Here is a 25,070-nt window from a genome sequence, read left to right as displayed (position 1 = left end):
TTTCATTTTCTGGAACCCTTGAAGCTAGACCTAGATTGCATATAATTTATAGACGGCGCTACCTTTCCCTGCGGCGCTTCTTCTTTATTCATATATATATATATATATGGATTTTGTTTTTATTAATATTGTGATAGTTTAATTTGTTCCTCATGGAGGCCGTACAATCCTTTCTTTCCTCCCTTTGGCAGTCCGTCGGCTTCTGGAAAGCCGCAGCTATCTTCTTCGCCTTGCTGAACCTGAAGACGCTACCCATTGTATGGCATGTATGTATCCCATTCTTTGCGAACAGTTGTCGGGATTGAACCGAGTCCACTGACCACGCGCTAGATCCGGGTGTACCGCTACTTCTTCAAACATGGCTACCTCATCACCCCAGCTGTCGAACAACCCCCGCGCCCGTCGACCGAGATCCTGAAACCCGTTAGCATCTTCTCCCGCGCGCCTATCATGGAACTCGATTTCAACATGCACAAGTCCAACTCTACCTATTTCTCCGATCTCGATGTCTCCCGAACCGCTCTGATGTCGAGTATTGTGGTGAAAGGGGCCGCGCTCTTGGAGAAGAATCTGAAGTCGGAAGGAAAGAAGGGTCCGCTGGGATTTATCCTTGGTAGCGTCTACACCAACTTCAAGAGAGAGATTCCGGCCTACATGAAGTATGAGGTGAAGTCGCATGTTGCCAGTTTCGACCAGAAGTGGATCTACATCATCACCTACTTCCTCAAGCCGGGCAAGGGATCGTCGAAGAAGGGCCAGGACAATAGCGAGGTCCAGCAAAAGAGACTGCTGGCGGTGTCGATCAGTAAATATGTGCTCAAGAAGGGTCGGTACACGGTTCCTCCGAAGGATGCGTTCGAAGCGGCGGGATACACTCCTCTGCTCGACACGAGGGCAGCCAACGGGCACGCGACGGGTGTGGAGAATGGACATGCCAACGGGACTGCCGTTCACAGACCGGAGACTGCCGATGGCAAGTCCGATGAGTGGGACCGTCTGAAGGCGGAGGTTGATCGGGGATTAACCATTGTCGAGCCCTTCATTGACCAGGAGGATAAGCTCATGGAGGATTATGTTCACAAGATGGGTCTTCCGGGATTCGCATAGAGTTATAGACTAGACCTTTGGTTTGTATCATAGAACTTGCTTTTCGGGGTTTGATTGGGCATAGATTTATTGCGATATACCAGGAGTTGTTTGCATACTGTCATCGCGAATATCACATTATTATTTCTCTAAACTCACGAGTCATGACCAGGAAACGTAAGCGTGGTGGCTGGACGAATGCACTCGGACACTCGGATCTCGGACGCTCGGCGATCGCCCCGAAGCCCCAAGGACGATCCATTCATACAGCATTTACTCCACCATGTATCGCAACTGCCGGCGCTTGAGGAACTACTAGTATGAGGTTCTTCTTTGCCGTTTTATCCGTGAATGTTCGTGGGATAACACCTATAAAAACCGTTCATGATCGTATCTCTATACCATGGCTTGTTGTCCTCAGCCTAGAACACAGTCCTTGTCCTGAATCGATCACTCGACGGTTTCATATTCCTCCTATTTTTTTTTTTTTTCATTACACAAATATGTTTTACGAACCTGGTGTTACCGAGCATAATCTCCCACATGACCCTTTCAAGGTAAAGAAATACCTAGTGATTGACCTGTCGGCGATCGACTGAGGTGATCAAGGCTGACCTGGATTCTACTCTAGGCCTGCGTGATCCCTCGTCCCATTGGGTGGATTTCCACCAAAAATAAAAGTGGACAATGCAATCTGGCGCCATACTCACAGTTCAATAACCTGACGTTTGATCCGCCGTATGTTATGTTTTCTTCCAACCAGACCGCCACTGGCGTGCGGAAGGATACTGTGGTGAACGCTGAAGAAACCGGGAAGTTTGTCTGGAACCTGGCGACTTGGGATCTGCGTGAAGCGGTTAATATCTCGGCCCAACAGACCCCCTATGGGACCGACGAATTTGAACTGTGCAATATCACCAAGGAGCAGGCAACACTCGTCGATGTTCCAATGGTAAAGGAGTCGCCCGTGAAGTTCGAATGCGAGTACCACACGACCATTCGACTACCGGGAAATCCACCCATGGGAACTGTCGATATCGTCATTGGAAAGGTTATTGGGGTTCATATCGCTGAGGAAGTGCTCACGGATGGATTGCTGGATATTAAGAAAACACAACCGATCGCTCGCTGCGGGTATTATCAGTATACCGTTGTTCGAGATACATTTGAGATGATAATCCCAAATATGTCGGCGGACGTTCTCTATGGCTTGGAGGGCAATGCGGCTCGAAATCGTCAGAAGAATAAGGAGAATGAAGAGAGTTCTAACAATTAGCACTTGTTAATATTGGACTGGATGCTTACCACAGTCACTTTTGACTACCACAGTGGATGCTAAACAGATAGAATCACAATTTACGATGATGCTACATCTTTTCGATCCCTCGGTTGCTCGGTATTATGGCCTAACTGCGTAGCACGAAGCAAAACGCTGAATCCTTGCTACGTGTCGTCTTCCCATGCAGAGTGACGGAGTCTGAGGGAAATATACCCATCCCCTGATTGACCCGTGGAAAGAAACTACAACAGTTTAGCTACTCCACTGGCGGGCAACATAGATGAAGGGCACACAGCCGCAAGCCTTTGCGTCTTGCACTTGTCTTCCGAAAAGGCGTTTATAACTCATACAAAATCATTCAATGGTTAGTGTTATGGAAGTTGTTTTGGTCAATTCGCTCCAGGATTTGCCGAGTATTGCCCCAAAAGTCCTCTTGATTATGATGATGCCTTTACTTGTCCAGGAGAGAAGAGGATCCCAGACCCCGCAGTGAAAGCAATGTATGAAGAGCTTGCCAGCATTCCTGATGAAATATGGAACAGGGACACACGGCCCTTGCCTACTTGCATGTTATTTCCGGCCAAGGAAACGACACCGAATATGCGATATATCCAATTACTGAGCGCAGGTCGTAATTAAATATTGGGATTGCTAATATTCGACATGACCGATATTCTCTTTTCCTTTTCGATTCATGTTCATGTGGGACTGAAATTGCCTCATTTAAGGCATCCAACTACCCAGTCAAACTTAGGTCTAATAGCCCTGCGTGCCTATGAATCTTTCCGAGCAATAATATAAATTATGCTAAGGTAGACAATAATCTACACAGTAAAATACATATAACCCTTGCTGTGTAATACGATCACTGCTACTTCAGCTTCAAGCCACTACTGCCTTGAGGAATATGGAAGCCAGCAAATGTTTCCACCTACAGGTTGCCCTGACCAGCGTTGGAGGCAGGGGCCGTGCTAGCGGTGTCAGCGGTGGCAACGGTCTCGCCCTTGAACTTGGAAAGAACGTCGACCGTGGAGCCGGAGAGGTCACCGGAGTTGGTGAACGAGTTGGCCTTGCAGGCGCGGCCGATGTAGGAGCTGCAGGTGGCGGCATCACTGGAGGAGGAGAAGAGCTCGCCCTGGAGGGAGGAGCTCTCGACGGCAGCGGTGACGTCGGCAAAGGTGTTACCCTCAGCAAGGACGTAGCCCCCGGAGCCGATCTCGAAGGCATGGTTGGAGTTGTCGTTCCAGTAGTTGTTGACAGCATGCAGGTAGGTGTTGCCCTGGACCTTGGGGGCACGGCCACTGGTCTTGTAGAAGTAGTTACCCTTCATAGTAACCTTGTCGCTGGAGCCGTCCAGGTAGACGTTCCAGTAGTGGTGGCCGTCGCAGGTGGCCGAGTAGTCAGACTCTCCATCAATGTAGTTGTTGGAGAGGGTGACGCGGTTGTCAGCCTCGGTTCCGAGGACGTAGTGCTGGCGACCAATGCGAGCAGTCTACAGAGCTATCAGTTATTTTGTTCCTATCCGCACAAATCATGATATTAGGAAAGCATACGGTCACATGGTCGACCCAGACAAGATCGGCCTGGTTGATAGTGATGGCGTCACCACCCCAGACGTACTTAGGATTGATATCGGTGACGGCAATATTCCTAGAACCGGTCAATATCTGCTCTTCATCCGAGTATGAGTATCATGGCGGCCAACATACTGGATAATGACGTTCTCGACACCGTTGACGATACGGAGACCCTTGCCCTTAATCACACCCTTGGTGCCCTCACCGACCAGGGACTTGTTCGAGTTGACAGTGATACCAAGAGAGCCGGCGTTATCGCTAGTGCGTATTAGCGAGACGCTAACACCCAGTATCATGCTTGTAGCAGACTTACTAGGTCACAGAGGTGGAGGGAGCGCTGGACTCGTAGTTGGTGCACCAGTCATCCTTGTTGATGGCCACCTGGCAGGCGGAGCCAGTACCCCAGGGAGCGCAACCAGTGCCTGTGGTGGTACCCTCAGTGTTGGTGAAGTCAAAGGTCTTGCTCAGAACGATCACACGGGCCTCATCGTCACCGAGATAGGAGACCAGCTCATCGGTAGTAGAGGGATAGACGGCGGTGGCACTGCCACCACCGGTAGCGCTAGATGCGAAGCCCTCCGCGGTGCCCGAGACACCAGCGGCCAAGGCCTGGGAGGCGAGGGCGGCAACGGTCGTGAGAACAGCAGCGTACTTCATCCTGGAAGTTTTTCGTTCGGGTTTGAGATGGTATTAAAGAAAGAGCGACAAGAACAGAGACAAAGGAAAGCAAAGAATGACAAAAGTGAGATTGCGTGCGTTGGGAAGGAGAACCAGAGGTCTTTCAGACCAGCAGAACTCATTCTTATACCTGATTTTCTTCAGCACCGCTTTCGATTCGGTCTTGTTAGGGAGTCTCACAGTGGGTGGGGAGATTAGTACACAATAGAGGGTTAATCCCGAACAGCCTCCACAGCCAGGGAAATGAATGAATGAACGAATCACCGTCGGGATGGACCAGGCACGGTACAATGTATACATGGTGAAGCCCTTGCCGATCCCTCCGGAGTCTACGTTGGTTTGGGTAGGTGATCGTCAGCATCAGTGAAACAACTCCACCACGGCCAACCGGTAAAATGTCGGTTCGGCATTGGGGCTCACACTGTTTGATATGGTGGTTTCAAGTAGATGGGTATTTCTCTGGCACATATTTTGCTGGTTCATTGGTGGAATCCAAGGTTGTCCGATAGGGGAAAATGCATGACGCGGCAGCTCCAGCACTAGTAAATTAAATTTGGCCACCTTCATGACTCGATCTCTTCTCCTGGCGGCGGATTATCACGATCAATTCTTGCGGGCGAGTCATTCAGAGGGTTTCTGCCATAGCAGAAACATGTTCGCCGGGAAATCGCCAGCGATCATGGCCACGGAGCGTTAAGTTTGGCGATGATCGTGGATATTTGTCGGAGAATTTTTGTTGCTGCTGTGAGGTCCCATTTAGGGCTGGTCCACATCCGCCCCAACCAAGCCACCATCTTAAAGCCCGCAGGAACCAAGGCAATTTCCACTATGGGATGATTTATAAATTGACAAGAAATAGAGCTGACTTGGGCTTGGTCTTTTAAGCTTAATCTACCATTTAATATACGCTCTTCCAATGGGAGCGCGGGCCCGTCCCCGTTATCTCCCTGTGGGAGCAGACTCTCCCGTTCTCGCTGCTATGGTTATTTATTAACGTGGATATCAATCTATCCACATTGAAGTATGACCAGATAGGCATTCTAGAAGACGTGATTCATTGAACGAGCCCAGGGGGTCTCTCAGCATATCCAACGCCGCCGACAGGGTGTTACGCATGTCTAGATGAAACACGGTCTAAAATGTCGATGCTATTACTGACTGTGACTCCAAAAGCGACGAGTTCTAGACTCACCGCCCACTTGGAGTGTATTAGTATATTGGGGGATACCCGTATAAGCGTGTGCTGCCACGCAACTATGACAGCACCTCCTGCATAGTACGCTACCGATTTGTCCTTACTCCGTACATTGGCTGGTCGACCCAAGTTTCCAACATACATCCCGAGAGGAGGTAATCCGATCTCCTCCGATTATCAAAAGGCTCCACTGAAATGGGCCAGGATATTGTAGTAATGTTTATACGAGGAGCAGCGGCTGAGGGTATACAAAACTCATGGACTGACCACAATTTCCGGTTGTTTTGGTCTAAGTATTTTTTTTTTTTTTCGTTTTCCTGTTTTCATTCTTCTTGATACAGGCACTTAGGTACCTGATCGATATGGTATGATTAGGCTGAGTATATAATGGTTCTCCACAGCAACTACTATCATCGAGCAGCCTTTACAGGAGCTACTCAACCAATGAGAGTTTCAGACGTAAATGACATGCCTACGAAGGATTTATTAAGGGATATGACACATTGATGACAAAGCTTATCCTGACATCGAGCTCTTACACAATTAACAAAACCAGGAGATGATGGTATCATTGATCGCTCCTTGCGCAGCGAAAACGGCTTTGTTCCACAAGCCTCGACATGGATGTAAAGCACGGCATTACCCTGTAAATGATGAGAAGGTAGAAGGCATCATGCCAGACTCCGATAATCATAGTACTGGTCAAGATTTCGGGGTATGCTTCTGACTATGTACACTACTGTTCAAAAATCCACCACCTCTATTCAATACGAGTGCAGGGTGGTTGACAAAGCCTCCCACTCTTTCACACCAACACCGGCATATTGTCCCTGAGCACCGGATGCGACTAAGATTGCGCGGATTGCGACAGTATCCACCGTTTCAAACGCTATCACGTTGGGCGTATCGGTCACTTCCAGGGGATACGATGAGGTGTTCGCAGCCCGTTGCCATGTCCCAGAACCATCCTTGTATTCGATGTACCATTCCTGGGGAGGTGCAACACCTTCGTTAGCTCCAGCAGCATGGTCAGCGAAGAACGCCATAGATGTACCATTAAGCTGGACCGTTTCATTCCAAGAATAAACGAGCGTGCTCGTTCGGGGGGAGTCTACTGCCTCGTAGGAGCTCCAATAGTCTGGTGGTAAGGGGTTCGCTCGAATGATTCCATCGTTCAAGGCCTGTACCCAGTATTGAATCGGCGTTGGGTTTACAGAACTTGCTACCGCCTGGGGAGCCACATTGTATGTGGGCGGGACTGGCGGTTTGGGCGCGAATGTCTGTTGCACACCATTGATTTTGGCAGGGGTTTTGCTATCATCCCAGGTGAGTTTATCAAAGGCAACACTACGGCGAAAGTGACCTCCTCCAATGGCGTCGGCCGTGTGGTACACTAGATACCATTCATCGTTCCATTCAACTGCTCCCGGGTGAGAAGTAGTTGAGGATACAATCGGGAGAATTACGTCCTGGAACGTCCAGGGGCCCATTGGAGACGACGCAGTTCCGTAGGCTATACATGCATGATACGAGGTTGGTGTACAGGGTGAATCAGACCCAGCATTGTTTGCTGCAAACAACATGTAGTACACGTCCCGCCTCTTCATCAACCAGGGCGCCTCAAAGTAACCCGTCAGGCTGGTCACTTGCGTCACATTCGATGTCACTGTAACCATATCCGGGTCCAGTCGGTAACCAAGAAGCTGCCCAAAAGTTCCGAAGTAGATGTACACATGTCCGTCATCGTCGACAAGTACGGTTGGATCGATATTCTGGATGGTATTGCCAGGTGGTGGAACCGACTGGGAGATGATCGGGCCCGAGGGGTGAGCATCCTGGAAAGGGCCCGTTGGCGAGTCCGAGACGGCCACGCCGATCGCAAATGCATCTTCATTGGTGCTATCGGCCTGGGTCACCGGAGCGTACATGTAGAATCGGCTATCATGACCTTGGACAACTTGCGCCGCATACGCGCTGCCGGGAGCGGCCCACGCAAACACTGCCCGAGGGTCCGCGACGTCGGGATACAACGTCCACGCACCCCCATCTGGCTTTGCGGATGATGAGACGAACATCCCCCATTGGTTCATCACGAAGGCATTCTCATCCGGAGGCGCGCTGTCGTGTCCCGTGAGAATATAGAGCGTGTCATTGACGACGAACGGGGCAGGATCGCCGGAGTACCACGACCCATTGGACAAGATCGGATTGCCATTGGAAGTAAATGAGAACGGTGAAGAGCTATCTACCTTCGCTGCCACAGCGGCGGCACAAATTGCCAACTTGATCAGCAGCAGAAGCATTGTTTGTGAGGCGCCAGAGGCCGTGCCGTTGGTCTGACGTGCTGACCAGTACTTAGTTCCAAACTTTATACAGCTTCTACCCATGGTCTCCAAGGAGGACTGGGAAGAAGAGCGAAATTAACCGACGGGACCAGGTACTAACCGAGCCATGAAACAACCCCTGCAAGTCTCAATGTCCACCTCTAGGGGTTCGGGTTTTCCCAGATCCACCAATAAAATTCCGAAGAGATTTCTCATTCATGTGGGTGGGATATGAGTAAAGGTGATAGCAGTGAGGGTTACATGAGAGAGAGAATTCAAGAAGATCAAATAAATGAATAACTCTGGCTGTCTTTCGGTCTATTATCCATATATGTTATCGTGACACTGCAAAGGAAGTTCCCCTCGAGAGTATGTGGTTTATGTGCTGCAAGATATATATATGAGTACTTGGTTATTGAAGGACCCTCACATATGTCTGGACTTACCGTAACAAATCGATTGCACTGCCTTGGGAGTCCTATCTTGGAGAACTATGTCTAAGAGTGTAAGCCTATACTTGTCCATGAGATTGTGGTCCTTTTGATGTCTTGTTTGTTGATGCGTGACTTTTGTTTGTGGTAGTGGCGTGCATTGCGTGGTTGCCCCAGGCAGGACGGAACGTGACCGAGAGGCACGGGACGTTGCGTGCGAGAAGCTCCCCATCGTTGTTGCGCCGTCCTTAGAGCTCACACTCGTTACGCCAATGCATTGTTGTGATCGCACGGCCAATGCTGAGAGTATAGAGCTACAAACCACAATATACGGGCGCGGCGATAGATTGGAGAGTCTGGGGCTACCGAGTGTGATTGTTCTCTAAAGCTACCCTTCGTCACCTTATATGGCTTACAACACAGCAGAATCTCTCCTTCTTTACTGTTTGGCCACCGTGACGGTCACGGAGCCTCCCGATAGCTCAACCGCCACACCTCCCCTTGTCTGCTCCCCGTTGGTCGTGACTGCGTACGCGTCGTTTGAGCCAGGATTCTCAACCCATACAATCGCTGTGGTCGTATTGGATAACCCTCCGACAAGCTTCAATTCCAGCGAGATTGGTTGGGCAGCGGAGAATGAGAATTCCTCGATTTGGCCGGCACTTATCGTGACGTAGACACCCATTGACGCAACATATACACGTCGCCGGACGGCATCACGCGGTTGCACAGTCACTGTGTCGCTCTCCACAGACAGATTGCCACCGTATGCTATGATGCCGACGTCAGGGTCATCGACGATGTATGTACCAGCGCCCAGCATCATTCCGAGGAAGTTAGGACCGTAGTCTCCGGAATAGTCGTCGCCCTTGAGAGTATCGGGAAATGAGTGGAACGCGTTGTACATCGAGCCGTCCTTCCTGATATTGCTGAACGGGCCAGTGATTCCGCCGTACCCAACCCGGAGGAGATATGTATCGGTCGGGTTTTGTCGAAACTCAGCGAGAAGGGGCAATGCATTGAGGCTCGAACCATAGTGATGAATCATGCGTTCAATCCGTTGAAGCTTCCCGGCATAGCTAGAGGATGTTAGTAGTGGAACGACACATGGGGAACCGAGTCCTACATGAAATCCCAGTAACGTCGGGCGTTCCCATTCCAGCCCCAATGAGACACCGTCGGCATCAAACCCAGGATACTATTGATGGTCTTCGTCGTGGTCTGCGTGAGATTGAAATAACTTTGCTCGTCGCCAATGTTAGCTTCCGGGCAAGAGGATACCGCAAGGAAATCCTGCGCAAGAAGAGGCAGAGAGAGAAGAGTGACTTACTTGCTCCAGTAATAAACGCCCTCCTGACCCGTGCAATCCCACGCCATTTCACTTCCAAAGGGCTCCGACTGCGAGTCCCACGCTTCCGCGCGAAGTTTCATGGCGGCCTCTACCGCGTCCGCCTCTTGGGTCCATCCTTCACGTTGCAGGTCTGCCAGGAGCTCCCCGACAACAGTTTCTCCCATTAGGCCCAGGCGTGAGTAACCAACCAGGCCGTCCCCGGCAGAATTTGTCGCAAAACACGTTACGGTCGTATTGTAAGCTTGGCCCAGGTACCACTGCCACGGGTGCACCTTGAGAAGCGTCGGGTTGTCGCGGCCGACGCGATACAATGACCAATATGCTCCAATAACGTGGATGTAGTCATACGCACGATCGGTGGAGTATGATGCCTCCTTATTCCAAGACCACCAATTTCCCCAGTCGATACTGCTGCTGTATTCATAACTCGGGAGTTGATCTGGGTCGTAGTAGAAGACGCTCTTACGAACCGTAAAATCGGTGTTTTGAATGGTGCCAAAAAGCACTTTGGACGCAAATTCTTCTAGCTTTGCCACCTCCTCCGCGTTGGGAAGGCCGTGCTCTTTCATCGTGGAAGCAAGAAATATGGCGCCGCCTTCGTCCATGAGTCCAGCAATCCAAACTCGCGCCTCTTGAAGCACTTGTGCTTTGGCAGCCGCGTCATACGTGATCACAGAGGGTGCCCGACCAAAGGGGTCGTTCTCGTCGTCAAACCACATGGCAGTGGTTGAGAAGTCACCCAACTTGGAGATCACGTCTGGGGCAGTGTCCGTGATGAAGTAGTGCACTGTCTGGGTTTTTCCGTCCGCGTAGGAGATGGTGATCTTGGTCCTTCCCCAGGCTGATTCGGTGGGCGAAAGGGAAACTAGGTTGGATGAAGGGCGTGCTATGTCGAAGGCATTGTTGTCGGATACGATCTTGGAGACATTGGCCGAGTGAAAGATGAACAGCTGTGCCGTTAGATCGCGGGGAACGACATATCCTGTTCCTATGGTCAATGGAGTGTTTGTCCCCTGGACAGCTTTTTGAATTCCGCGCACCCCATCCTTCACCACGGAGAAGCGAAGGCCTACCGTGGTGGATTCCCCAGGTTTGAGACTGCGCGCGGTTGGTTCATTCCAGGGAGCCACCTCGGCCCATTCCTTCTCAGCATATGCCTTTGAATGAGTCTGCCACTCATAGAACCCTTCAAATGTTTGGCTACCGTACCCGGTGTACTGGTCAGATACCTCCTCGAGGTTGCGCCAGGCTTCGAAAGGGGTGCTCGTGTTGTCCAATGGAGTGATAATCAAGGCTGGACCCTGTCCGGAGGTTGGACTGAATTGTAGATAGCCGGCATCCAGCCCAATGTACGGGTCCACGAGGGAGCATTGCGCTGTGACTTCGTCCGCGGTGCGATTTGTAAATATACTGTTGGACTCAATCGGGAAGCCCAGGCTGCCGATTTCTACGCTACTATTGCCCTTATTCGTGATGGTGAAGCTCAGTCCTAAGTCTCCATCGACGTCCAACCATTGGCGAACAATTTGTAGAGCAGAGCTGGCAGACAACGTGGGTGTTAGATCGGCTGCGGCGAGCGCATCGGCGTCGAGTGACTTTACAACGGCTCGAGTCTGGGAGGAATCACCGGCAGTCCATTCGCTATCCCCCACCGCGCGATACCGGAAGGTGATGTCTCCAATATGGTACTGACCGTTGGCTGCTCGGTACGGCAAGTAATCGGACGGTAAGAAGTCAAAGGATGATCCGGATGGCTTGAGCGACGCTAGGATCTGGGCGTCCGTGACGAGCCGAAGGTCGAAGTTGTCAGTCTTCAGATTGGTATAACCATTCGCGAGGCCTAAATCATCACTCTGACCCCGAACGAGGAAGGCCGAGGCAGAGATCAGTGCCAGCGACGTATAGAAGCGTAAGAACCCCATTGCGCAAATGGCGACGAGTAAGCATTTCACGCCCGTCACTCACAGCGCGCACGCCACATTCAAATATGCTTCCCCTGACGATACGGGTTTGAAGGCGCCCCTAGGCAGCACTTGACATCATGGCTGGGTTCAATTAGGGTAGTTTTCCTGAGGGGAAATTGCCCAGTGTCCGACCTGCATAAGCGCACTTCAGCTTCGCATCCCGTTGATATGCAGATTCGCCGATTGGTGGACACGATGGATTCAGGGGCAGATATAGTGAGACATCTCGCTGTAACCCTGATCAATCTCGCATCATCTGATTGATTTCCTTGAACTCGAGCGGATAGCAAGTTCCTTTAAAGTGCGGAGACAGATGGTTGCATTGACAGTCGGATAGCCACAAACTCCTATTAACCGATGCATGCGCCGATCACTTTTCTCCGCACGGGCTTGCGACCGCAGGATGAGAAAGGCATGGCTCCACCGGAGCATGGGCATCCTAATACATACTTACCAAGAATGCGACCGTTGAAAAACCAAGAATCTCCAGACATAGAGAACCGATAACTGATCTTCAAGACGCCGTATCTGAGGCTACATCAATTCAACTTTTATCGCTGCAACTTATGTCCAACCAGGTGTCGACTTTTTTACCATGCTTTTCAAGCAGATGACACACTCCCAAGAGCTATTCCAGGGGCGATACAGTGATTACCGGGCCCACTATGCAGGGCAGATCGCTGAACCGAACAGTTGGATTGTTGCAGGTCAGAGGTACGGTTTCCCTCGAGACCCCCAGTGCCCTGCCCTGGGTTCCTCTTCCATCTACGCGTTTTCAACGTGACAATTGATGCAGCCAAGGCTTTAATCAGCTGTACTATCTATCGTACAAACTAGCACCATTGTGTCAACCGTTATTAAGTCGACCTGAGCTTGTAGTATGAGGCCGGTAATCGTGGACTATTAGCACTGGTATCTGCTACGCTACTCACATTGACCTGAGTGCTGACAACAATGTTTCCCCTACCATTATGGCAAAGCTCCTCCTCCGAGTCTGCGTGCGAAACGTTGGTAGCGCCTTGTTTCAGTCTCTGGACAATGCTGCTTTTGATCATCCTCCTATTTCCGCGGGCTTTTGAAGTCGTTCCCAGTTCGTACGAAGATTGCTTCCGACCGCTTGAGCCGTACAAGGTTCCTGAAACATGTGTCCTCCAGACGGATCGGAGAGAGGGCATGTTGGCTGTCATGATTGCTGTGCAAAGCTCAATTGTCGTGACGATCGCAACGGAGCCGTAGACGTAAAAGGTCCTGGAGCCGCTGGCCAGTTGCACAAGCACGATGAAGCGGAGAAGGGACACCAGAATTGTGCTCCCACCGACAGTAAAACAGACAATCAGTCCCACTCGTCGCCGTGCAGACATCTGTAGAGTCCATAGGGGATAGATTGGCAGAATGTAGATGAGGAGATCAGTCAAGACGTTCTATGAGGTGGGATGCTATCAGAACTCCGAGCCTAGCCGGCAGCTTTTCCGGATATTGTTTCAGCTCACCATGCTTGCAGGGAAGTACAGCGTTACTGCCGTGGGGATACACTGCGCATTTGGATGGGCCTCCGGATGGAAGAAGGCATCCAACGGAAGACATTGCAGCGCGTAAAAAAGCAGAACAGCCAAGGTCTGCGCCGAGGTGAAGGCCATCACTCCATATACGATCTTTTTGTACAACGGCGAGATACTCAATACTCGAAGATAGAAGGTCAAAAAGGACATCTTGATCAGCCATTGGCAGAAGATATACACGAATTCAATGACGAAGAGAAGCTTTCAGATGGGTAAGCGAGTGGGACGTACGGCTCATTATGGCCGACTTACCGTCACAATCTTTAGCAAGTTTTCGGGTGGAACATCTTTATCCTGTCTATTATACGGAGGGTCTGTGAGTATGACAAGCAACTATCCTCAAGAACGGTCAACTTACTTTCCTCCTCCAAACCTAATCATCTGCCCCAAGATGCCCTGGTTGACGAGCCATGTTATCTACCACTGTTAGTACTGAGTCTTCAACGAAAGGGAAGAGAACCAACACTCGCAGCTACCATAAACCAGTCGTCGGCACCGAAAGACTTGGAGAGGCAGAGACGAGAGTATATTCGAAGGATACATGACAAGCTGGTGATGACTACGAATGGCATCGACACTGCCCAAGTCATGGGCTGCAAGTTCTCGTTGATCCCCATTCCGTGATGGTCTTATCACCTGAAAGGCCCCATGAGTCGCACTGGCAGATATAAAGTCGAATAACGATGGGCGTCTCGTTGCGTCTTTCTCTCTCTCTGCTTCCTGCTTATTTCCTACGTCCCGTCGGCATTTGATCCCGCAGAGGAGAGTGAACCAGCTAGGACTACATCATCGATGAAGTGGGGCTTTTCGAGTTTGGCTGACAGTAGCGTCCTGTCATGGAATTTAGCGCGTAGATGCTCCTTTTTAAAAGAAGTCAAGTCTCACCCCTTTTACCTACTGAGGTTTTTGTTGCCTCTATTCCGATAGGGTAGTAAGTAGTCCCCATGCCCACTTTGCTTCTGCCAAGGCATTCAACTAGAGTACGCTATTAATGAGAGGACTAGCCTTAAAGAGTTCTCGCTCTAGCTTCATACTCTAAAGTCTACTATCAAAGGATTTTCGACGCGTAAGAAGGAACCAACAACGGCTCCTGAGGTTCGAGACAAATTCGGCGCAGTTCAAGATTTAAGGCGCTTACATGCTTTAGGATGGCCTTCACTACGGGTCAATTATTCTGCACACGATATTGTATGTCAGTATGGACGCACTATGCCTCTGGGATGGAGCACAGGACGAAGGAGTATTGCCGTTAGCAACGATGCTGTGGGGATCGTCTTTGTTTCATTCGTTTTGTCGACTTTCTCAACTTCATCCACAAACCCCACTTGGTGTTTCTTCTCATTGGAGTGGTTCCTAGATAGGGTCCACACGGGATATTCGCGGTCCTCGCCTGGCCTCCCCTGGCGTGCAAAGATAGCAGACTCGGACGTTTGCCGCACGTACGGTAGAAGACGGCACAGATGTTTGGGTAACGGCTGGCTAGCTTCCGCAGGAGATGATCTGCATACTCATGCATCTACGCCAACCGACCACTGGTCCCGTCTTCTTGAATGGGCAATGAGCGGATCAGTCGTTTCGGTGGCATATCAAGGACAATTTGATTGTGTTAAAAACAACAATTACAATGAAGATGGTATGGGTGATACTGGAACACTATACTAGCCGAGAGGTTCGCTGTTCAATAACCTAGTTGTTCTAATGGCATATTGTCCCTTGAGCATGAACCCTAGCTCTAGGAGAAAGACCGAGGCGGGTCGGTGGCCACATCATTGATCTTTACGATCCACAGTACTCCGTAATCTGTGACCTGTATAATACATGAGTGTCATCTAGTCCGCATACAAAAGTACTGCATGGAAGGATCATGATCCTAGGCAAAGTGGCGCTTAATATAGTCTGATAAGGCCGCAAACCCGTCGAGGCCCACCGGCTATCGTATGAATATTGTAGAAGGATGCACTAACCCATGGTCAGCTTCACCGAATCCACTCTCCAGGGTCATTCAAGGTTCTCCCCGCAACCTTGGTTGCCACCGTTGTCCTAATAGCTCCTATGGTTTGGCGACGTACGTGTGTTAAATATAGTCAGCCTCCAGTCACGGAGTGTGGTTAAGGTTAACACTCTAAACTTAAGTTATGTAAAGGCTTGGGGTCCACTGCAGTGTCTTCAACAGTAGGGGAGCCTAAAGAAATCCCATACTCCATGCTCTGTGTGATCTGAACACAACGACTCTCCCTGAAGTTCTGCTGTAATGTTGCCCAAACCATGGTCAATTAGCAGATAATGTCTGGCCACGCCGTTCACTCTACTATTGCATGTCATCTCCACAAGCCGAACGATCCCCGGCGTATTCTGACGGTCCGGCAGGCGCAAACCAGCTTCTAATTACTTGGCATGTAAGTGACAGCTTTGGGTATCGGCCTAATCACACCCCTGGATTCGGAGGAGGCTTGATTGGGATAACTAGACGATAGACATCCAATCATCCCTTACAAATGCTGGTCCACCTAATGCCTGCAGTCATATGTGTCACACGCCCAAGCTTAAGCTTTGATATCACGGTTTCAACGCCCGATGCCTTTTCTCGCTCCATTCATCGGTAATAGAAACATTTATAGTGTATCCTTAGGCACAACCATTGGTTAGGGCTCTCGGCATTTGAGCTGGATGCATGCTGTGTTTAATGCATAGCCACGCTGTTAATAACCCTGAAGACCCATCACTAGTTCAGTCATGGCTATTGCTCTTCCCTGGAAAATCTTACATATTGTTTTGCTTACTTTCATGTAAATCCTGGACTACTTTACTATCGGACAAGCCATGGCTACCAGTGCAGTGAGTGCCCAACAGCTCGCAGAAGCCAAAGCCAAATTCAAGCAGGACGGATGGGCCGTCGTCCCTGATGTGATCGATGTCGAAAAAACAAAGGAGGTTGTTGATCGCCTTTGGAAGGCAAAGGAAGAGAGTGAACGACGAGGCGATCCAACCTACCTCGACTGGCTTGATCCCAACTCCAGCAACGTCCGTATATTCTACCTGATGGAACTGGATCCTATTTTCCGCCAGCTAATCTCACACCCTGTCGCTGTGGAGATGGTTCAATTCGCATTGGGCCAAAACTTCCTTGTCTCCAACTTCACAGCAAACATTGCACTGCCCGGATCCAAGTCTATGGGCCTACACTCCGATCTCTCCCTGCAGTGCCCCGATCCTTGGTTGTCGACTTGGGGCTTGAACGTGATCTGGTGTTTGCATGATGTTTACTACAAGAACGGCGCCACTTTGTATATCCCCGGTAGCCATCGTTGGAAGACGAAGGCGGAGGTGCCCTCAGATGAGGAGGCAAGGAAGCTCCTAGTGCCATTCGAGGCCAAGGCTGGGTCAATCATCGTGATGGACGGGCGCCTCTGGCACACGTCCGGTTGCAATATCACTGAGGATAAACAGCGGGCGCTTTTGTTCGGGGCCTACAATGCCCCCTTCCTAAGGGGCCAGGTGAACTGGGGTGTTGGGCTGTCGGAGGAAACGAAGAAGACCCTGAGTCCTCAGCTCCGGGAATGGCTAGGAGTTAATCGGGACGGCAATCTTGGGGTCGTGACAGGAGTCAATGATGTCTTTGCTGAGTGTGCTGCTCCTCCTGCCCATCCGTGATCATATACTTTCCGTTCCGCGTAGATGTTGTAGTTATGAAGTTGGAGAAATGAGATTGATATCCCCATCCTACCACTGCCATCTTTGAGGTCGTAGCGGGAACACCTATTCCTGGTCTACTTTTGAGATTATACGGCCGAAACACTAGGAGGATTTATGTATGAAAGAGAAAATAGCACAGAGAGCAGGATTAAGAAGCTATGTGAATCGTATAAGGGTATCCAACACTGGCTGGCTATAGCCCCAGAGCACGTCTATTTACAAAAGCCACCTTCTAAAATAGTTCGTTTCGTCAGGTCATCGCTTATCCAGCCTTCGACCAGCGCTACTGTATCTCCGACAAGTTTGTCATAATATGTACGCTGAGGAAGAAACATTGACTGATGAGCCGTGATCTCGTCAATGCCCTCCATCTGCACTGGAATCCACAGGTGCTCTTTGCCATTGAATATATTTTTCGGAAGGTAGCAGAACTGTCGGCGAGCTGCCTGGGACTGATTAGGCCTCTCACAGCCCATTTCAGGGTTCTCATCTTGGCCACCCGTTACGGCGCTTTGCACAACGGTCCTCACAGAAGACTCTAAATGCAAGGATGAATGCTGGCCACTACTTGATTGAGGACATATGTCCTGCTTTCTCCGCAACAATCCAGCAGAGTCAACTAAACCGTGTGGCGATGATTTCCGCCGAGCATGGCCGGGTTTGTGATCCATTTCGAGTATATTCGTTGCATCTTCCAAGTTCCCCTGCCAATTGTATTTACGAAGGTCCTCATTTCTGACTATGCGAGTTGGAAATGAGTTGCCTGTTCCACCTGCCCTTATTGTCCCCGTACTCTTGGTGAAGTAATTTACGAATCGGACTCGCGAAGCACCACGGCTCTGAGCCTGGGAATCTCGACTAAACTCGTCGATTGCCTCCAGCTTCATCAGTCGTTTATGCCTCTTGAAGAGCTCGGGGTAGTTGTTCATACACCCAGCGTGGTCATAATATGAATAAGCATACTGCAGAATCGACCTCGATAAGTGGTGCGAGTACTTCGAAATGAAATGCCATGCGCCATCCCAGCCATTCCATTGCGTTAGTTTCACATCATTCTGAAAGGCGGGGTTGAACGTAGTGTCCGGACTAGAGATACTCTCATTTATAGATGCAACTGAATTGGTTGTGTCGCTAGTTTCTTCCGGTTTGTGGCGGAAGAGTCTCCCAATTCCAGTGGTCACTACGCGAGGATGTAGCCCAAAGAAGGGCACATCAAAGTTGACCAGTCCCAATATCCGATGATTCAGCCTCGTGTCCGGCACAAGCCTGGTTGCAGACTGTATTGGCATTAGTGCAACCTCTGCGGCGACGATGCCTCCCAGGCTGTGGCCCAAGAGAATAACATCTAAGTCTGGAGCTTCATGGGGCGAAATCCTGGGAATGCTCAGTATAGATCAGTTAATATCAGTTGTACTCGCCCGGCTATCTCACCATTGGCTAAAATTGTCCCGGGCTATATGCACAGGTCCCCGAGTCTTATACCGAGGATAGATCTTCGTATAGACCACATGGGTCTCACGTAACGATATTGTCAAAAGATCATGAACATGTTTGGGAAAATCATGGAAGCTTTCTTCGGATCCAACGAATCCATGAATGTAAACCATGAGTAGTCTACGTTTCCCCTCGTTGGTGCCTTTGTCAGAGTGGCTCAGGGCTAGGGAAGTTGTGGAGCCATGATATCGACTCTGCCCGATCGTAGTATCTACTCCGAGCCCTGGCGTAAGTAAACCTGGAGATCGCTCGGTATTTTGAATCACAGCAGAGTCATTGGGTGGGTTGTTTTCTAAAGGGCGATGGGGAACTGGTATGTTCGGGTTCTCAGCGGATGACATGGCGTTGCAGCTTTCCGGATGATTGAATTATTTCCCGACTGCAACCGTAACAACCGTCGTAAAACTTCCAAATGGTCTTTCATGTACTTGATTCTGAGTGAGTTGCATAGCAGTTACACTACAGCAGCGACATATGTGGTGAGAAAGTCGCTGTTGATTAGGCTGCCATGTGGCTTTGAAGCTCGTACTCGTATTCTCCCCAAGCCTCGAACGGGTCCACTTGCGATGCTGAGATTGACGAATAAAGATCCCATCGGATGCTTGGCAAAGGACTCTAATCTAAAAAAAGCACCTAGCTAGACAAGGGATGTCTTGCATGGGCTAGGCGGATCTCTGAATCCTGGACGAACTTGTGCGTTGGGCCTGTTTCTTAGTATGTACTTACTTTCGACCTACCAAGAAAGGAAAAAAATGGTACGAAATGGAAAAGAATACTGGCGCTTAGAAAAGCTCAGCAGCCCACCTCACTTGTATCTCTTTTGAGTAGAGAACCCAGTCAGCGGGCAATTTGGTGAAGGGCTGCATGTCAATTGAGGCCACTACTACTGTTTGTGGTAAAATGAATCACGAATCTGCTGGTCGAGAATCTTCCTATCGGCATGCACAGCTCGAATTAATGCGTGCGCAGACCCCGTTCTTCGAACCCTAGAAGTGGTAGGCATATCTGGAGAAAAAATATGTACTTCAACTGGTTATTACTCTATACAAATTATTAACCATATTATACATCTTAACGGGGATCACTCCAGAGGGGGTCAATGAGATATACTAGACCATGAGCTGCAGCCGCAGCGAGAGGAGCCACCTGTAGATGCCCTCGTCAGTATAAAGCCGTTTGATGATCGCCGGAATCGAACATACCCAATGAACCCAATGATAGCCGGGGAACTCCGACGCGACATAAACGCCAAAGCAACGTGCTGGATTGAGACCTGATCAAGCCGTTAGTGCAGTCCCTCCCTGACGGTTCTCTCCGGTCAAGCTTACTAGCTCCAATATAACCCGGCCGCGTGAAGGCAGTCGCCCAACAGACCACGCCCAGTACGACACCAACCAACCAAGGCCCTGCGGCATGCCCGAAGATTTTCGCCTGACGGGGATCCAGGGCCACGCCAAACGCGAGGAAGATCAACACTAAGCAGGCGAAGAACTCGATGATGAGGGCGGCGTTCACCGGCACTAGGGAGGTGTCCACATGGCAACCTCCGACGGTGAAATCCCGGGATCCGTAGGCCGTGTGTATGGCGAATCCCGCTAGCGCGCCCCCAAGGGTCTGGCCTGCCATGTATAGGATCGCCCGAGGGAACGAGATAATCCGCGCGAACAACGTGGCTAGAGTGATGGTGGGACTAATGTGGCCGCCGCTCGACGGCGCAAAGGTATAGATGAGCAACGGCGTCAACAGGAGATTGGTGATCCCGCCGAACAGGGGCGAAAAGAAGGTCAGCGTATGGTAGATGCCCACTTCGGTTTTTGGGGCTTCGACGGCGGCGGGCGCATGGAGGGTGACCCATGCTGAGATAAAGACGTTCATCATGCTGGCTGCCATGCGACCCAAGTTAGTGAACGTCCACTACGAGTACGGCAAGGGCCCACGATCATCAGTCAACGCACCAATGCATTCCAGGAAAGCGAACTTCCAGAGATCCAAACTCAAAAATCCACGCAGGTCCAAGATTTCGCTCAGCGACATCCATGGAGCCGCGTCTGGCACCTTCTCCAGGACCTTATCATTGCGCGGATCACTGCGATCTACTACAAAATCCTGGTTCCCTCCCAGTCGTCCAGCGAAGGGAGCCACCGCAGGAGTCAATTTGGTCTGCGGCTCGTGCCCCTCGTATTCAGGGAGATAGGGCATCACCATGTTGCCAGTAATCGAATTACCCTTACTCAACTGGGTGTGGCTCAAAGATAAGAAGGAAGGGAACAAGGGGGAGATAAGACTACATTTTAATTCTCTGGAAGTAAGATACAAGATAGCTCTGTCAGACTCGGTTAGAGACTACGCGGTGGCAGAGGACAAGTCGAGCCTCCGAGTCGTCTCGGAAATGCACCTCTGCATGCATGGCGTAGCGATGGACGACTCGGCAATCCGACGTCGCTGCATGGGTGTGGGGCCGCTTTGCACGATAAGAATGCAGTTTTAACTATGTTCTGGAATTGATTTGCAAATATGGTTTGTCGAAACAAATCCCAGTGGCCACTCAGACACGGGGAAGGAGATCGATAGCTGGATTCCACCTCCGGGTCCTCCACTAGGGCTAGGAGATAAAATATGGGTCCTCTCGGTAAAATCGCAACCAGGGAGGTCTAAACTCTTTCCCGGCTCAAATGCGTTGCCCCTTGGCATATATCGTGCCTGGTTCCGCTCCCTGCTGACCCGGGAGGCGACCCCCATGCGGAGAGGACGTTGGCGATGGGAGATGTCTGGACGCTGGACGTCTTTCTGCGTGAGATGCAACCCATCCTCGAACAGGCTGGTATCTGCACGGGATCCGGCACTTGCCGCAGAGTTTAAGCGAGCCGACATCCGATCGTTGGCCCAGAATTCGCCACGGGGAGAAGGGGCAAACTCATCGTTTTGACCAGGAGGAAGCTCCTATTTCTTTGGCGTAGACATGTTCAACACCTTTTAACCCCGTCCTCGCACAAGGCAATCGGACGTAGTGACTTTGTTTACGTTCGTAGAGCATGGATACTTCTAGTTGGACGAGGCGGACTCTGTTCTGTCGCACTTAGGGCTGGCTGGCAGTGTTCTACTGGACAGAATATTCCCTGAGCACTATTAATAGCCGTATTTAACAAATTGAACCGATCTTCGGACCTTCGCATTCTCTTCGCATCACGAGATCCGTTCCCCATCGGAAATCTTCGGGTTGCCAATAATCTGGGCTCAGCGTTGACCTGGTCTAGATCGCGGGCCCTAAATGCTTTCGCTGCGCTATTATGAACCATCCCAGGTGGAAGGATATGCATGTTCGGATTCCAGAATGCCCTTCCTACAGTCCTTGCGATATTAAGGCTACTCGGGCTCATTGAGCACGTCTGCATGTCGAACAGATCTGGCATATCTAGTTGCGACCGTACGTAGGTGGAGCTGGGACTTTTAGAAGCTCGGAGTTAAGGCACTTATAAGCAGACTGGTAGAGATTGTGGAGTGATATGGTGTCAGAATAACGCCGTTTCCTGCATATACCGAAGTTCTTCTGCCGTGAAATGAACTAACGATGTTCGATTCTCTCCTTGACCCACATGGTTCATCCACCCGATCTTTGATAACGATCTTGATGTCATTTCCATGTGTAATATCCAGATGCTGAACGTAGGATGTACTAACTTCGCACCCTCTCAAGGAAACGGCACTCCCTGCAATCCACCGGCCCAAGCCTTGTGCACGGATAGTAAATCTATGGTTTTTTGGAGTCGGGCGGAAATGCTGGGAGTCCATTTCCGTAGAGCCGAATGAATCCAGGTTGGAGTTGTTTGTGCGTCCAAATTCCTCCAACCCCGGCGAAAGCCATGATTCCCGATGGATAGCTCATACACATCATAAGTGAAGGGTGCTTCGAGTGCATTGGCATATGATTCATTCCAAGCCTTTCTTCTCCTGAGCCGGGAACCGTGAGTGGGGAATTTCAAAAAAACTAGGAGTTATGCAGAGTGACGTTAGACTTGGCGAATGTGTGAATACATCCCCTTCACTAAATGAATGAATTCAAGTGCTCATCCCTCATTCAATAATTCCCGTGCTTGAATGGCCTGGCGACGGACAAGATGGAAACGCTACCTGACGACCGAGACGCCACAGACGCTCGTTCAGGAACATCCACACGACGAAAGGATGGATCCTGGCCAAGCCCACCGACACAGTAGTCGACACACGCTACTCAATGTAGAGGAGGCACATATCCTGCGACTATGCGATAGCTTGACCCTCATTAGATCTCTTCCTGCCTTCCCACAGTGCACCAAACAATATGGGATACCTATGAGTTGTCCGCTGCTTGGCAGGAAACGCTTTGCAATGGAGACCGCACAACCACTCTATAGAAGCTCATCTATGGAACGCTCCACGTAGTACTTTTAGGCTGGAGTAAATGAGTCGAAGTCCTTTAGCCCTGCATTGACGACTACGCCTTGGGATATCCTTCAGTTTGAGCACAATGGGGGCACGGGGATCATCAAAGCCCCTACCTAGCCCTAGACATGGAATCACTACGTGTCGTGTCAGGAATCGCTTCCTAAGCTTGGGGGAGATACTCCGTGGTGTTCAATCATTCGAAGATGGTTTTGCATATCGTTCATATTATCGATATCGGAAACATGTGCAGCAGCATACAGTCATGCTGATTGGGAAATGGCAATTATCCTCGGTTACTTGCAAGGGGTTCTATTCGACAGCTTTAACAGCAATTACTATATGCAATGCTACCCCAAGCTCAGTAGCAGCGTCATTATGCGGCTAGATTTCTGAACCTCTATACAGTTCGATATTACGGCGTCGCCTGATGATTTTTATCGTGATTCGCGAACCCGTGCGAAAGTCCAATGACTCATATCGTATGCTACAGGATTTCTTCGTTGTCACGTTTGTACACAATATTGTACAGCTAATACGGCTTTATTCCAGAGCGGACGGCTTCATAAATACTGCTGAGTGGTCGCTTTACACTTGAGACATATATCTGGTGGCGCGTCCAGGGGATGTGGTGTATGCCTGGAGAGTATGAAAGACTGTCAATCTGAATGATGATACAGGAAGGTATCGATGTCCGTTAATATGGGTCATGGCACAAGGATATGCAACGTTGCGGAATGTATGATAATGCCCTCCGTTGGACAATTTGCTGTGATCTTCGAGGACATGCCCTCGAGTGGCTTTAGGCCAACATCCTTGATGATTGGATGTTATAGTTAGGCGAAATGATATTGAAACAAGATCCAATCGTCTCCTTAAACGTGACTCGACTTGCACCATACCAGACACCGAAGGACGACAGTTTCAATTCCACTGGGGCTGGTCATTTCTCACTCACTGTTCTTTGCCAGAACTTTTGATCTGCTGGGAAAAGATTCTCGCCGGCATTTGGCCTTTGTGGCTCACTTCTACCGCAATTTACGTGTGACCGTTCTAGATCAACGTTGGTTCGTAATGAGGCTTGTTTGTTTGAGGCAGTATTATTTGCATTTCATGTCAGGGAGTAGTATGTGGTAGCCCCTAATGATATGCTAGTTTAGCCTTGGAGAGGCAGGCCTATATACATGTATGCAAACAGATATCTCATCGCTCAAATCACATACTCTATGCAGGACAGGTCACAAGACGCAATGGGACAGCTAGTATCCTTTCTCCAGTGCAGAGCAACCAAGAGTCTCGCCTTCCTTTCTTAGGAATGCCACTATACCTGGTGTCGGGGGGCCGGATGGTGTCGAGTGATTGACTTGGGTATGTTTTTCGTTCATCGAGATGTCGCAGTAATAGGATTTTCCAACCTCACCCTTTCTTGTGATCGGAACCCATTCGAGCCAGGATCTGGTGTCTCCTCCCCTCCCTGATCGGAATAGTTGTAGCCCAGGATATCCTATACCCCCGTTCGGCTGAAGTACCCTCCAAGTCTGGACAGTCAATTTAGGTCGTCCAGTGACAGTAAGAAAGACCTATCACTTAAATCTTCTCGATACAAGCCCAACTGCTCCATTCCACGCAGAAACGGTCGATTTTGCAACCATGACCTCGACAAGACTACTGTTTGATGCCGACTAGCCAAACCATAGCGACAACGTATACGACGTCGAGATAGTATCGCCGAGCGCGACCAATTATACGAAGACGCAAGCCGACCCGGCAAACCGATAACTCCTGTCCCAGAAAACCCCCTGTGGCCGAAGATGGACGGTGATGGTCGTCTTGGGATGTTCGTTTCTGCCAACAATCAGCAGTAAATGCACAACCCAACACGAAGAAACAATGCTTTCGGACTTTATGAATGGCTCGGTGAAAGCAAGGAGAAGACACAAACAAAGAAAAGAGAGAGAAAGAAAACCAGTAGAACAACAGATGAAAAAAAATGAAAAAAAAGAAAAAACAAAGGTGCCCA

General features: G+C 50.1%; 9 protein-coding genes across 9 annotated transcripts; 3 read left to right on the top strand and 6 right to left on the bottom strand.

The window, feature by feature from the left end:
• Nucleotides 1-152: 152 nt before the first annotated feature.
• On the top strand, nucleotides 153-1,107 carry ANOM_010655 (acyl-CoA thioesterase; the record flags this gene model as incomplete). Its single annotated transcript, XM_015555911.1, has 2 exons — nucleotides 153-266; nucleotides 331-1,107. 2 exons carry the CDS (start codon nucleotides 153-155, stop codon nucleotides 1,105-1,107), a joined length of 891 nt encoding a protein of 296 aa, XP_015402308.1.
• A 482-nt stretch (nucleotides 1,108-1,589) lies between these two features.
• Nucleotides 1,590-2,362, top strand: ANOM_010654 (flavin reductase family protein; the record flags this gene model as incomplete). The annotated part of the gene is made up of 2 exons (XM_015555910.1): nucleotides 1,590-1,643; nucleotides 1,718-2,362. 2 exons carry the CDS (start codon nucleotides 1,590-1,592, stop codon nucleotides 2,360-2,362), a joined length of 699 nt encoding a protein of 232 aa, XP_015402309.1.
• A 934-nt stretch (nucleotides 2,363-3,296) lies between these two features.
• ANOM_010653 (polysaccharide lyase family 1 protein) lies at nucleotides 3,297-4,599 on the bottom strand (the record flags this gene model as incomplete). Its single annotated transcript, XM_015555909.1, has 4 exons — nucleotides 3,297-3,857; nucleotides 3,919-4,015; nucleotides 4,075-4,200; nucleotides 4,256-4,599. The coding sequence occupies 4 exons, from the start codon at nucleotides 4,597-4,599 to the stop codon at nucleotides 3,297-3,299; spliced, it is 1,128 nt and encodes a 375-aa protein (XP_015402310.1).
• Nucleotides 4,600-6,579: 1,980 nt separating this feature from the next.
• Nucleotides 6,580-8,118, bottom strand: ANOM_010652 (uncharacterized protein; the record flags this gene model as incomplete). The annotated part of the gene is made up of 1 exon (XM_015555908.1): nucleotides 6,580-8,118. One exon carries the CDS (start codon nucleotides 8,116-8,118, stop codon nucleotides 6,580-6,582), a length of 1,539 nt encoding a protein of 512 aa, XP_015402311.1.
• Nucleotides 8,119-9,009: 891 nt separating this feature from the next.
• On the bottom strand, nucleotides 9,010-11,843 carry ANOM_010651 (uncharacterized protein; the record flags this gene model as incomplete). Its single annotated transcript, XM_015555907.1, has 3 exons — nucleotides 9,010-9,649; nucleotides 9,697-9,810; nucleotides 9,901-11,843. The coding sequence occupies 3 exons, from the start codon at nucleotides 11,841-11,843 to the stop codon at nucleotides 9,010-9,012; spliced, it is 2,697 nt and encodes an 898-aa protein (XP_015402307.1).
• An 899-nt stretch (nucleotides 11,844-12,742) lies between these two features.
• On the bottom strand, nucleotides 12,743-14,061 carry ANOM_010650 (uncharacterized protein; the record flags this gene model as incomplete). Its single annotated transcript, XM_015555906.1, has 5 exons — nucleotides 12,743-13,306; nucleotides 13,376-13,645; nucleotides 13,697-13,742; nucleotides 13,803-13,861; nucleotides 13,909-14,061. The coding sequence occupies 5 exons, from the start codon at nucleotides 14,059-14,061 to the stop codon at nucleotides 12,743-12,745; spliced, it is 1,092 nt and encodes a 363-aa protein (XP_015402312.1).
• Nucleotides 14,062-16,264: 2,203 nt separating this feature from the next.
• On the top strand, nucleotides 16,265-17,095 carry ANOM_010649 (phytanoyl-CoA dioxygenase family protein; the record flags this gene model as incomplete). Its single annotated transcript, XM_015555905.1, has 1 exon — nucleotides 16,265-17,095. The coding sequence occupies one exon, from the start codon at nucleotides 16,265-16,267 to the stop codon at nucleotides 17,093-17,095; it is 831 nt and encodes a 276-aa protein (XP_015402306.1).
• Nucleotides 17,096-17,349: 254 nt separating this feature from the next.
• ANOM_010648 (uncharacterized protein) lies at nucleotides 17,350-18,972 on the bottom strand (the record flags this gene model as incomplete). The annotated part of the gene is made up of 2 exons (XM_015555904.1): nucleotides 17,350-18,511; nucleotides 18,569-18,972. The coding sequence occupies 2 exons, from the start codon at nucleotides 18,970-18,972 to the stop codon at nucleotides 17,350-17,352; spliced, it is 1,566 nt and encodes a 521-aa protein (XP_015402305.1).
• A 730-nt stretch (nucleotides 18,973-19,702) lies between these two features.
• On the bottom strand, nucleotides 19,703-20,836 carry ANOM_010647 (putative aquaporin; the record flags this gene model as incomplete). Its single annotated transcript, XM_015555903.1, has 4 exons — nucleotides 19,703-19,777; nucleotides 19,834-19,904; nucleotides 19,960-20,514; nucleotides 20,587-20,836. The coding sequence occupies 4 exons, from the start codon at nucleotides 20,834-20,836 to the stop codon at nucleotides 19,703-19,705; spliced, it is 951 nt and encodes a 316-aa protein (XP_015402313.1).
• Nucleotides 20,837-25,070: the final 4,234 nt, after the last annotated feature.

The sequence above is a fragment of the Aspergillus nomiae genome (assembly GCF_001204775.2).
Source record: "Aspergillus nomiae NRRL 13137 chromosome Unknown contig00454, whole genome shotgun sequence".
NCBI classification, from domain to species: Eukaryota; Fungi; Ascomycota; class Eurotiomycetes; order Eurotiales; family Aspergillaceae; genus Aspergillus; species Aspergillus nomiae.
Note: the sequence above shows the minus strand (reverse complement) of the source record. Positions and strands in the feature narration are given on the sequence as shown.